The sequence below is a fragment of the Chiroxiphia lanceolata genome, chromosome 18, assembly GCF_009829145.1.
Source record: "Chiroxiphia lanceolata isolate bChiLan1 chromosome 18, bChiLan1.pri, whole genome shotgun sequence".
Lineage (NCBI taxonomy): Eukaryota > Metazoa > Chordata > Aves > Passeriformes > Pipridae > Chiroxiphia > Chiroxiphia lanceolata.
In genome coordinates, this window is record NC_045654.1 from 11,648,914 (window position 1) to 11,662,353 (window position 13,440).

General features: G+C 41.2%; 1 protein-coding gene across 14 annotated transcripts in view; it reads right to left on the minus strand.

Annotated features, from left to right (window-relative positions):
- Window positions 1–13,440, minus strand: part of RIMBP2 (RIMS binding protein 2) — a 95,012-nt gene that overhangs the window by 13,754 nt on the left and 67,818 nt on the right. For 10 of the 14 annotated variants that reach the window (XM_032706215.1, XM_032706204.1, XM_032706200.1 and 7 more), the window contains 6 exons: window positions 11,412–11,563; window positions 10,586–11,041; window positions 8,835–8,981; window positions 7,378–7,536; window positions 4,199–4,924; window positions 2,337–2,454 (listed from right to left, as the gene is read on the minus strand). In XM_032706215.1, the coding sequence (XP_032562106.1) occupies window positions 2,337–2,454; window positions 4,199–4,924; window positions 7,378–7,536; window positions 8,835–8,981; window positions 10,586–11,041; window positions 11,412–11,563 (1,758 nt within the window). The remainder of the gene's footprint in view (window positions 1–2,336; window positions 2,455–4,198; window positions 4,925–7,377; window positions 7,537–8,834; window positions 8,982–10,585; window positions 11,042–11,411; window positions 11,564–13,440) is intronic. The other 4 variants (XM_032706211.1, XM_032706210.1, XM_032706213.1 and 1 more) reach the window with 1 other exon arrangement.

The following is a 13,440-nucleotide window of genomic DNA, read 5'->3' on the forward strand; positions in this document are numbered from 1 at the left end:
CTTTCTTCTTTTATTTTACTCTGTTTTTCATTTTATGGTACTCCATATTATAACTACACAGCCTTAACAACTTCCTTCTTCAAAACCACCCTTGCAGCCCTTACTCTTGGGAAATGTTCCCTGTCACTGGGAGATCTGAACAGTGGGTTCAATTTATACAGTGATTTACTATATGCTTTTGGATGCCCTACTTTTACTACATTTTATTTATCTGAGCTCTCAATATTTTTCATATCTTCTAGATTTTTTTTTTTTTCCTAGCAGGTTTACAGGAAGGAACTTTCATGCAGTTTTATCAAGTGTTGAAACTTGCTTCAGTTCTCCTCCAAGTGGTATTTTCCAGTATGATGCTGAAAGGGAGAAATATTGCATGCTTACCTTTCAGCAACTTTAATCATTAGTCTTCTAGTCACAAATTAGGACTCCTGAACTCTAAACCACATAAGGCCTTCCAATAGTTTCACAGCAAATAATAATTTTTTTATATATTGTACATAATACTCAATAGTTTCTTGTTACCAGCAAGAGACAATATTGTCATTTATTCCTAATGGAACTTTCCCAAATGGCATTTGTGGGTTGTAAATAATACAAACCACAATAATTAATGCTTTAAGTTACCCTGAATGAAACAAAATCTGAGTTATTATTTTCTATTTAATGATATCCTTGAGCACAGACTATCAGAAATTAATTTCTTTATCAGATTCCTAAGCTGTTGCTATTAAACTGCTAAACAGCAAAGTCATTGCTTAGTGGTTTCTGTGTCCTAACCTTGTTTACAGAAAGTGAGCTCTGATAAATTTAATCACTTCCCTCATTTTTTAATTAAAATGAAAATTAAAAGGAAACCCAAAGGATTCAGTCACACAAACTTCTCTACTGTCTTGCTATTAAAAATGGGGGGTTTTAGCAGATAATAGAAAAGAAAGACCTTCTATACAAAACTTGCTTTAAGTAGTTCAAAGGTAAACCAGGAATCTTTACTCCTGTGAAATCAAGGCTGCTTTCAGAGGGAAACAAAGAGGACATGAAAGTCTGACATTCATCACAGCACCATCCAAAAGCTGTTTGGTTCAGCTCACAGTAACCTGGCAAGAGCCTCCCTGGACCTGATTCTCCTCCATGCCATTTTTATTCCAGTGTAATTCCATCTGTGAAGCTAATGCTGGTTTACACCAGGAATTGGGATGAGAATCAGCCTCTGACCAGCCACACAACACTGAGGAGACTGAGCAAGTTTTGTGCATTTTGCAGCTGTGTCTGTTTTCTGATCTATGGTTTCCATAACAGTAGTTACCATCCACTAGATATCCAAAGAAATATGACCACTAGGAGGACTTTGCTTTTAATTTACAGTACAGGCATTTTAGTGTGATTTTATGACAAGGGAAAAATATTTAATACTTAAAAATAAAAGCATCCCTTAATGATCAGTCTCTTTCCTTCTGACAATCCCCGTTTGTTACATCAGTTATTCTCATACAAGTCAGTGAGAATTGCCTGACACTGCTTCCTTCTCCTCATCATGGTGCCTACAGTATTCACAAATTAAAATCCAGATTAGGGGCAGGAAACAGATAAATTTTCCATCTTCATGGAGTAAAGTTCTGTGAATAACTCACAGAACTCTTCCTGCATTTGTTTTGCATGTGTATCCTGATTTTCAGTGTGAATGTTTCTCGTTTTTCAGTTTAGAGTGCAAGTTTTAACAGATACATATTTGTCCACAGTGTCTTGATTCCATTATCTTTTCCCCACTACTTTTTGGATTTTCTGGTATTCACCAGCATATAGATTAAGTCACAATTAAACCAGAATAGAGATGACTCTGTAAGAAACACCAAATCCAGTAAATATATACAAGTTCTACAAATTTGTTGCATTTAACAGCTTCCAATTTCCCTGCTAAATTCCAAAAAGTAGTCAAGACAATGGAAAGTGAATGCAAAATGATGGTTGATGAATGGAAGGATGGATGGGTGAATGGATGGCTGAATGGCTGCATTTATTTTACTGATCATATAATAATCTGCAAGCAAATTTCTTCTTAGGTAAGATCTAACATTATCTAAGCTTAACCAAGCTTAAAAAAAGCTCCAGTACCCACTAAATTTAATGAAAAGACTCCCAGAGATGTCAATGACTACTAACTCAGCCCCCTGTGAGACCCCAGTACACTCATTTACGTGGAGATGTTTTCAGTCCCACTTCACCCCATTTAAACTGGGAGTAGCCTGGTTCAAGGCAAATATCCACTGTTTCATTTTTTTAAGGACTGCCTTCCCAACTCTGAGGCTTCAAAGAACAGAAATGCACCAATCTGTCCAACTAACCAATGGAAGGGACCAACATTGGCCGAGACCTTTGTGGCACTGCACTGCCATGAGAGGACCTTCGTCCTGCATGCTCCACCCTTTCAGGCCGTCCTGCAGATGCTGGATTACCTAAAAGCTGAAAACAAAAACAAAACAAAACAAAAAAAAAAAAAAAAACAAACAAAAAACAACAACAGAAAAAACAGGTTTGTAAGTTCCATGCATGGTAACATCGTGGTCATATGGCTGGACATTAATCAGAGGTCAATCACATTTGGAAGCATAAGCTCTAAAGGCAACTAAACTTAGTTTTTAACTGAAAGGTTAGCTGAAAAGTAAATACTGTTGCCTGGCAAACCTGCGAAAGAAAAAAAAATGGCAGAGTTCTGTAACCAGCAGTCGCACATCAGAACAAAAAGAAAAGAAAAGAATAATTTTTGAAATATTCTTTTGCCTTTGTCGTTGCCGCTAAGGTGACGTTTTAACCTCCTGCAGAGTAGTAGGAGCAGTTGTGAGCTGTGGAGATTGGACTGCACTGCAAAAGCCTCGCTTGTGTCCAGCTCTAGAGCTTCCTCCAGTTTGCAGCATGGGAACCAGGGTAGGTCCTTCTGGCTTTGAGCACACTGTGTTTCTAGAGTGGCCTTCGGCTGCCAAAGCCTTTTAAAGCTCAGTGAAACCTGTAGACAGCAATGCAGACACACTTCCTCTCACTTCACAGCTGGCTCTGGTCACTACCCTCGCAGGAAACACTGCTACTTATTTAACCAAATGCTACTATTTTAATGCTCTCCAGAGTTTATCGTGCAGCCATCGAGATTAACACAGCTTGGTCACCAATTTTGGTGGGAGGAATTTGTAAGGATGGTTTCAGCATGAACTGCTGAGGCTGGAAGAGCAGGCAGCTGATCTCTACTCTTACGTGAGGTGCATTAGAATGGAGGTTTCCACTCTGGACTGTTGCAGGCTGAGGGAGGGTAAAGAACTTGCTTTGGTCTTTAGGGAGCAGGGAAGCCTATGGATGCATCTATCACCCGTGGAGACTCTTCTACACATTAATGGCCAGAAATGCAAATAGGCAAGATCCCGCAGAGGCATCCTTGAAAGATATGGGATGGCCCTGGCCTCTCCCTCTGGAAGAAGCTGCATCCTCACGCAGAGATGCAGTCTGCAACTTCAAAGGCAAGAAGAGATGGTCTAAAAAGGACGGCAAAGTGGTGACAGTGCAGAGATATAAGGCAGCAAATGAAAATATGATGAAGCTGTGACTCCATAAATCTGGGTCACTGTCACACTGGGGGAGAATCTTGGTTCTTGTCCAGAGATGTTCCATGATAAAGAGCATATCCTGAAAATTCTGGGAATGGGATGAATAAAAACAACACAATGAAATGAATTCCTTGACAGTAATAATAACAAAAAAAAGTAAAAAAAAATTACTGATGAAATATTTTTCCAGTTAGAATGCAGCTTTTTTTTTTTTTTTTTTAAGCAACATTCAGATGGGCAAAGTAAAGAAAAACAATCTTTTGGGAAAAATTATAGTTCAGCTAACCCTTAATTAAAATTTAGATTCAGTTGTCCTTTAATAAAAGCAGCCATTATTGTAATTTGGTTTGTGGGAAAATCATTGTAAAGCAAATTAATCTGATTTCAGCATGGCACAAAAGAGGACTTTAAAGGAAAATGCAGAATAATAAACAAAAATGAGTGGGGAGGAAAGAAAAAAAAGGGGAAAATGTAGCAGATGGGTCCAAAGGATGGACTCTAAAAATTAATTCAGGGAAAAAAGAGAAAGAACAAAAAAGAACAAAAATTAGTAAACTAAAGAAAACAGACTGATTTGGCAAGCAGATGTTAGAAGGAAGATTTACTTCACACACCAGAGAGTCTTCTGCATCTCTGTGGGATGGCTTTGCAAGTGGCCCAGCTGCCCTAGAGTCAGCCAGCTTAAAGTCGGTCCTCCAGCCTCCCTGAACATCTTCGTTAGAGAAATTATCTGTTCTATTACACTTCTGAACTTCATACTTCCTCTCGTAACTGGGCTTGGCCTGTTCGCCCCTGGGCTCTACAAAGGAAGGCCCCAGGTCCCCGAAATCTTCTTCGATGCTGCTTTGCCTGGTCAAGGTTTTCCTGCGCGCCAGCAACGGCCTCGTGCTCTTCCTGCAGGAGCAGTGAGCGGCCTCTGCGCAGCAGCGAGGGGCCACGTGGGCAGAAACTGCATCACAAGTGTGTCTGAAACTGAAACGAGACTCCTCCTCTTCACTGCCACAGTCCAGGCCACTGTCGGGGCTCCTCGAGAGGGACCGGCTGTACTTGCATCCTTTGTCGTCCGCGCCAAAATCCTCCCCGCCTGAAATCCTGTGCTTGGCCGGGTACCAGAAGTTGTGCTGCTGGTCTTGACTGTAGGGCCTAGGTGCTCTAGAGTCTCTAGCTATTTTGGGGTTCTTTTTATAGGGCAGACCTAAACCCTGCTTGTACAGCAGTTCAGAGTATTCCCCATCCTCTTCAGCTACTTCTGGAATACTGAAAAGCTTTTTACTGTGGTGTATCTGCTGTGAAAAGTCAGGCTGTTCCAAAAAAGTGGCTTCAGTGGTCTTATCGCACTCCTTAAAGAGTATGTAATGTTAAAAAACCAGACAGGGAACAAATAGTGTGTGACAAAAATAAAATGGGAGGGAAAAGGGAGAAGAAAAGAAAAATAAAGACAGAATTAGTTTTAGAGCAATGGCAAACATAAGACATGCAGCTTATTTAGTGAAAAGGGTGTCATGCTTTGAATGAGAATCTGTGAAAAATAAAGACATGGTTAAGAAGTTGCTGGGTGTCAGATACAACATGAGAGGTCGGTACAAACAACTGAGTGATGCTCTTAACAAGAATAAACTCATGCATTTGAAACAAAGCAGTAAAAGCCATACAGGTTCCAGCATGGTGAATGAGAATGGCATTAAAACACGTTCCTTGCACCATGCCAAATTGCTATTTCATTTTTCTTTGGAACCAGAACCCATATCTGAGAAGGACAAGTCTGCTCTAGCAAGCTTTCTTGCTTTGCACCTGTTAAAGCATCCTATGTAAGCAGCAAATATCTTAAATCTCCTGACAGAGGAGAGCAACTCTGCAGACATCATTAGAGGAGTTCTAGTTTCCTTTCTAAAATTCTAAAAAACCTGCACCATTTTTAAAGCTTGGCTTGCACAGAAAGACCCCTGAGAAGCAGGAAGCTTTCTGATGTCACTTGGTCTGCACTGTCATCAAACCTGTCATCATAATCTTGCACCTGCTTGATAAAACCAATATTTGAAAATCAACCAATTAGCAGAAGTAAGTAAGAGTCTCTGTTTACATTAGAAGTAGGTAAGAACTATCCCAGCCTGGGAAAAAGAAGCATTCTGAACACGACAGACATATTTTTGTAATTTTTCCAGTTCCATTTACACAAAACACAGCTTGGTCTGACAGATGAATCCTGTGAGTGTCTTTGCTGGACTCTGAGGAGAGACAAGAGAAGACAATGTGTCACCTCTGACAAGGTGTTGGTTTTGACTGACAGGGTTTGTTGATTCTGCCCCACAGAGATCACCTCTCCTCGTACTTAATGCCCAGATCAGGGAGATCTCTGGACACAACAGCACCCATAAATGACAGGATCATCCTGGAGATTTCAGCAGTTCTCTCTCTCTCTGAGCGTGTTAAACTTAACTGGGTCTTGGATGTTGTCCCCTTTCAGGCATTGGGAACTTTCTTATGACTATTTCACCTGGTTTCATTCCTTTTTGAAATGTGTATCACACTTGTGAAACAAGACAAACTGCCATAAAAGTGGAAAAAAAATCAGAATGAGCAATGATAGTTTTGATACACTGCTGCATCAAGGGAAGCACACCTGTAAACCTTAACAGTCCAAAATTATTTACTGCCCCAGTTAATGCTCTGGCCCTTTCTTTCTAAATATCAACACTGGCAATACTAATTTAAAATCAAGAAGTAAATATACTTTCTGATGCATAAAGAACAAGAACAGTCCAGGGATAATTCTCTTTTTCCCAGTGGAAAGGGACAGAAGCAGCATGCAGAAGGATTTCACTTTCAACCTTTATGTTAGCAGAACAATAGAAACACTGATTATTTCTTCTTTTGAAAAAGTACCTGTCTCATTGCAGATAGCATCAGAATAAAAACAATGAATTTATAGCACATGAAAGCAGTTACAAGAATGGTCAAAATGCTTGTATGCATGAGAAAATAGCATTGATTTTAGTTAAATAACTGTGTCTTGAAAAAAAAGTTGACCTGTGTGTTTGTGCTAAGAAAACACAATTTGTGTAATTACTACAGATATAAAAAAAAAAAATAAAATTTACATGTACAAATATAATATGGTAACTATATATTTGGCATTGGGTAAGTTCAATGTCCTACTTATGCTTTAATTGTTATAATAAAGTTGTCTTTCATGATGAATAGTCCTGTGTAGTGCTAAGGCAATATTTCTGATGGGTATTTCCTGCTGTCTCTGATGATTTTTTATATCCCTCTGGTGATTCCTTAATAATCACCAGAGCACAAGGATTTCTGATAATGCATTGATCAAACAAAGCTGCTCCAACTCCCTTTCTTACAAGAATGCTTTGGAGCCTGGGAAGAAATGGGACTAGCACTGGAAACAGGGACAAATCACTCAAACATGAAAAACATACATTGTCTTTTTGGTATGTACATAATTTTGTGTACATCTCCTTGCTCAGAAACAACTCATTTTCTGGGTAGCACATGCATCAAATCTTCATATAGACATGGGAGAGGTCCCCAGATGTAGAACTGAAATTGCAACTGCAACAGTTACAAGCAGGAAAACAGTCAATTAGTTAAAAGATTAGCTATCCAAAAATGAAGAAAAAAGAAAGGAATTAAAGGCATTAAAGCAGCCCAGTTCTAGGTCTATACGACAGCGTGAGTTTTAATGGTCTGAGAAATCCACAACTGACTACAAGAAATGCTTTGAAGGAAGAATCAAAACCCGAGGGTGCTCCTGAGGGTTCCCTGCAGCCACACTTACCTTGAGGGCGTTGTGGGAGCTCACACTGACTCGCCGCCTCCCTCCATCCTCCAGCTGCATTTCGGAGTAGAGCTCTTCCTCATCTTCCTCCATGATGTCAGACAAGTCCGAGCCTCTGCTGCTCTCTGTGTGATACTCCTCCCCGTGGCAATAGTGAGGCTGATTCACAAGGTGAGAGAGAAAGATCTTTACTGCCTGTAGAGCTGAAAATCCTTGGATAACCCACTGAGGACCAGAGCATTTCCTAGGTTTGAATGTCATGCTGATAACCACGTATAAATTACACCCTGTGGCTTGCTGCTCTGTTCTACTGGAGAGATCCTGCAGGAAGTTTGTTTTGGCCATTTATGGTCCTAATTCAAGAAATCCAGTCTTAATCCCAGGTGATGCATAAAAGGATATCTCCATTCACAGCACCAAGTCTAGTTTTAGTCTTGATTAAATTCCCTTGATTTAAAGAGGTCCTTCATGCATCAGTGGACTTGCTGACCAAATTGTAAAAGCCCTAGGATAATTCACATATCATCTGTTCTTCACAGCTGTTTCTTACATCACATTATAATTTAAAAGTGATCAGCATTTAATTCTTGCAGGATGTTACCACTATTCTATGATATAAGTAGCTGATGACATTTGAAGCTTTAATTTTTTTAAACACTGTAGGAATAGACTGACTAAAACATTGGAAATTTGGGGCATTGTTCATACATTTGTAGTTGTTTGAACATCTATAATAAACAGAACCAAAATTCCAGAACGTCTCAGAACTGGCACAAGAAGGAATGGTGTTGCTTGCACCCTTCCACATGGGAGGTCAGATATTTGGCTAAAAAGCTTATTTGACTATGCCAAGACATAAGAAGATATCTCTTCTCTAGAATTTACATTTCTCTTGACAGTAATGTAATAAATTATTTTATATTTGTTTTCAGTGGGATCGAACTAAAAGCTGTGCAGTCGTGCAAAATTCTTCTGGCAACATCTTTCTATTCCTTACATCATGCCAAGCATAGAGGATTTTGGCTTTCTATAATTAGGTTATTAGCTTGCAGGTTGTGGCTTTTATGGAACACAGAAACTCTTCCCACTTCCCCTTTTCCCACAGCATGTTTATATGTGCAGTAGTGACACCACACTGAAAGGCCCAGAACCCAAACATGACAGTCCTGTCACATTTTCTATTTCAGCTTTTCCATCTTCATTTTTTCAGTTTGCACTGCTCAAACCTGCTGCTTGGGCTGATGGGCTGGAGGTGCCTGGTGCATTCAGCTCCCATCAGGCAGTGTCATGCTGCAGGAACAGGACACACATCTCCCTCCCCACGAATTCCTGCTTGTCTGTACAGTTTACCAACACAGCCACAATAATCAGGAGGTGACCTGGACAGCCTGCTGAGCTTCAGAAAATGCTTGTTTTATGTCAAACACCTGACACAATGACAAAACCAGGCTACTTACTTGCTTTCCAAGTTCTGACCCTTTTAGGAAATCATCCACTGAAGCTCCCCTTCTTTTGACATTGGGAGAATCATAACCATCCTCCTCCTCATCAGAGTTGGCATACTGGGCACTGCTCCTGTCGCTGAACACACTCCTCCTCTCCATCTAGCAAGGCAACAAAAAATGGAAAATTGTGAAGCAGACTCCCTCCTGCCACCAGGGGAAGAAATGGCAAATATAAGAACTCAAGCACACACCATTTAAATGTACTCATGGTTAGAGCAATGCTGGTTTCTCCAACTGGAACCTTTAAGAAGTGTTCAAGAATTTTCTTCTTATCATATTCCTCTGGCTCATAAACAACTACATGATTCTCTGTGATCATCAACTCATCTGCTTTCTTCCCTGTACCACTTATGTCAAAATTCTCAGTATTCTACAGTCAGAGGCTGCTAATGAAGACACTAATTTCCCCTTGGCAGAGAGTCAGTGGATGAACTCAGCACAAAAAAAGCTTTAGAATGAGGCTCTGGGCTCTTCCTCTGCTCTGAGGTGACTCCTGGCCTCAGTTACTAATTCCTGCTGCTTACTCTTCTGACAATAACCCTCAGTCATCCAACAGGCTGGATGAGGGCAGGGAGAAGGCACACAGCTTCTGCAGCAGCTTACCACAGGGGAAGAATTTCTACTACAGGGGACTAAACATGACAAATATCACTGGCAGAATTTGATTTAATTTAGAATGAATTCATCTGTAAACTTCTGTCCACATTCCTGAATTAAACATTTCAAGCATCACTTATATTAATGTAATTAAACATGGTTCAAAGTATTTGTTATGTCAGCATTTTCCAAACTAGAAAAAGTATTTCTGTTATCTTTCTCTATATAATTCTTAAATCAACTTTCACCCAAGAAACAAATTTTTTCCCTCTACTACATTTCTTCCAGTTTTCTTTCTTTATAAACAAAAGGAAGATAATACACATGCATACTTATGTATTTATCAGACCTTATTGATCCAGATTTATTCAGGTTCTCAAAACCTGGTTCAATTCACCCCCTGGCTCAAAACAGGGACAGTCAATAAGCTGGGGCTGTTAAGATATGTGTGAACTGTCAAAATTAATGGAGTTATTTTGGAGATACAATGGGAGACCTAGAACTGGACATAAGTGATGACTGCCAGATGAAGGACCACGAGGGTGTATGAAATAAGTGACTCCACAGCTTGCAAAAAGTAACAGACAGTTGTGAGCAGCTTGTGATGAGAAAGTAACTGCCCAGGGCACTGGGAGTGTTTAAATATTGCACACTTGTGTAGAAAAACCAGAGCATGTTGTCAGGATGCATAGACATCAGCTGTACTGACCCTTGAGCCTCAAATACGGGATTTAAATTAACTAGCAAACATCTGAGTCACTGCAGCAGCCATGGGTCCAAACCAGGCAGGGTCCTTTGGGCAGTGATGCTGTTGGCAGCTACAGGAGGAGCTGCAGTGAAAAGCAGCTGTGAACATCTGTGAAAACGTGGCACTGAGAAGGGCAAATACATAAAACTGCCTGTGGGATCCACGACAGCAGACACAACAGTGCTTTACATGCCCAGAATTTCAGCACACTGCTTCATCTCCAACTACGGACCCTCAGAGCTTAGGAATGAATTATCTGCCCCCTAAAACACGTGACAAAAAAAACCTTTAGGTGGGAAGCGGCACAAGGAATAAAACCAGCCCGAAAAAAGCCCTGAGAGGAAAAGTTTGCCTTTACCCTGTTGCTCTCTGCAACCCTTTGTGCAGCTTCTCTGGCCATGGCTTTCGCGACGGTGTTTGGGATGGGTGTGCCTTGGGGCTGGGGGAGGATCCTGTTGGGGGATGGAGACCTCCTCCCATGGCTGTGGAAGTTGGGGGGCTCAAGTGTGTGTCCGTGAACGGGGGACGCCGAGCGAGTCTGCTCCCACGACTCATCCCTTTTTAAATGGGGACCTAAATGTTCTTCTTTGGTTTCTGGGGCTCCGGCACTTGCTAATGGCTTAGATTTGGGAGCAGTTCTGGGGTGAGGGGTTGGAGGCACCAGGAGGTCGGGTGGAATGGCAGCAACAGAAGAGTCCACTGATTCCCCTTGTGCAGAGAGCGTTCGAACAGTAACTTCCCTCGCTTCCAAACTCCTCAGTCTCAGCAGCTCCACCAGTGTGTTCTCTGCTGTTGGGAAGATCACCTCTGCCACCTGAGAGCACAGACAAACAACTCATGAGCATGAAAACATCTGCCTCCCTCCCCTCAGCCCCACTAAAGGACAACCTTCAAAGTGTTAACATGGAGTGAATTATTGCCAACCCCAGCACCCCAGTTGTCTTTAATCCTTTCAACCCCTTTGTCCAAAAGCTGAGGTTTTTGGGTTTTTTTGACCAAAAGCTGAAGTGTCTCTAGAAAGGAAGCTCATGAACGAGTTGTGTACAAACAAAAGAACGGGGTCTCCTGAAAACTGAGTGAGAAGCCCCTGCAGGCATCCAAGGGCTGTCATATCTTTCTTGCTGCCTTTACCTGTTGGAATTCCCCCAGAGCAGATGGTCTCTAATGCTGGAAGGAGAACTCACCCGTTGCCCTCTCGCATAAACACCGTAACCTGTGACGTTGGCGCCGTGGGAGGTCCCCGTGGCCGTCAGAGTCGGGGGCTTCCAGGACACCTGGATGGTCCCTGGGGTGGACCCAGCCCGGACAGCAACATCTTGAGGTGGAGCTGGAGGACCTGAGGAAGATGGGACAGGTCACTGTGGCTGGAAACTACAGATCTCAAAGCACTTTTTCTTTTTTCTTTTCTTTTTTTTTAATTTTTTAGAAGACAAACTATCCTTGGTGTGGTTGTTTTGTAAGAGAGAAGCACGGGCTCAGCAGGTCATGGAGCAGGAGCTGACCCTCACTTTACAACCATTAACTAAACTGTACTCCTTTGCAAGATGGTCTGTACTTGCACCTTGCTCTGGATCTGTTTTTAACCCTCCAGGCTGCATAACTGATACTCTGAATGCAGGATATGCTAACAGAAAAATAGAGTGAGAAAAAGGCCCAGGACTGGCACTGTTAGTGGAAAACTGCTGCATGTGACAGCAAATTACATTTTGAGATATATATCTGCACTGAATGCACACTACATACTCTGAAATCACTTTCAAATTCTGTCTCTCTGGACCATCAGTGGCTCCAAGTCCCAATTTAAGGGTCAGAAGCACATTGAACTAGGGTGCAATGTGAACTGCAAGCTGAAAATTCAACATTTTCCACCAGCAGCACACTGGTTAAAGGACAACTGATCTCACAGTCTTTCCTCTGCACTGAAGGAAAAAATGCATCCACTAACCTCTTAAGGCATTTACAGTATGTTAGTGTAATAGCACACCAAATACATCCTTAATTAAAAGACATTACCCTACTATAAATAGTTCTACTGCGGCCAGAAAGCCAAAGTAAAAATACCATAGAGATTATTAGTTCATAAATTTTTCAAGCATCCTGTTGTGCTAATTTAACAGCCAAACCCTGAGAAATGTCTCGTGTTAAAACATCTCAGAAGGAGGGTTCAGCAAGCTCTGCAGAACAGCCAGGAGAATACAAACCTTGAGTCTGCTTTTCCCAGTGAACTAAGCACAACCAGTTCCTGTTCATCTACCAAAAGGGCCACAAATATTTCAGCTGCGTGCCTGATACACGTGTAAAATACCACACAGGTCTCAGCCAGTTTGCTGGCAAACTGCCAGTGCATTTTACTAGATTGCTGTCACTGAATTTCATTCTCTAGAGGGCATGGAAATAAAATTATGGTCGTGTTCAGGACAGTACAGGCACAACAGGAAATTTTTGCTTATACCATCCCCTGCATCTAAAATGTATTTTTAACTTGCAAGTCCGAAGTATGCAAATTGACCTAACACTATTTTTGGCCAAGACAGATTTTGGTTTAGGATTGAATTTCAGCTTTCCTAACCATCCTATTTTATTGACAGCCAGCATTCCCAATCCAGCAAGGCTGCTGAGCTTACAAGAAAGAATTCATCTGATCTAACCCACTATCTTGTCAGTGACAATGACATTAATCTGCTCCTGCAGGAGAAGTCACCTTCCTTCCATTCTCCCACAACTAAACAATCCCCAGGGAGTGTGTCTCGACCTTCAGAGGCTCTTGCAGGGACAGGTTTAATAAAGTGTGATGCCCAAGGCTTAGCATGGTTTCTATTTTCCCCCATCATTAAAAGGGAAATTATTCTTGATGACTTGTGATGGTCTTGGCCATCAACATAAATGTTTGTTTTGGAATTCTGCCCTACTTTGGTCCTCATGGGGTTTTTCACATAAATTAGCTCAAAACCAATAACAGTCCCATGGGTCCTGATCCTGTACTTATTTCTATTTTTGGATCTGAGCATCCAAGAGAGAACTACTTCTATTTTAATTTAAGCAATTCCAATGCTTTGATGAATCAAGAAAATCAAATTTCAATGCTTTGATGAATCAATTGGTCAGCTGTTACTCGGCTTTGGTCTCACAGGAAGCATTGTGTTTTCAGTATAAATCATGCAAAACACGATATATTTATGCAAAGAGAAAAAATGAAAAGTTGACCCTTAATTA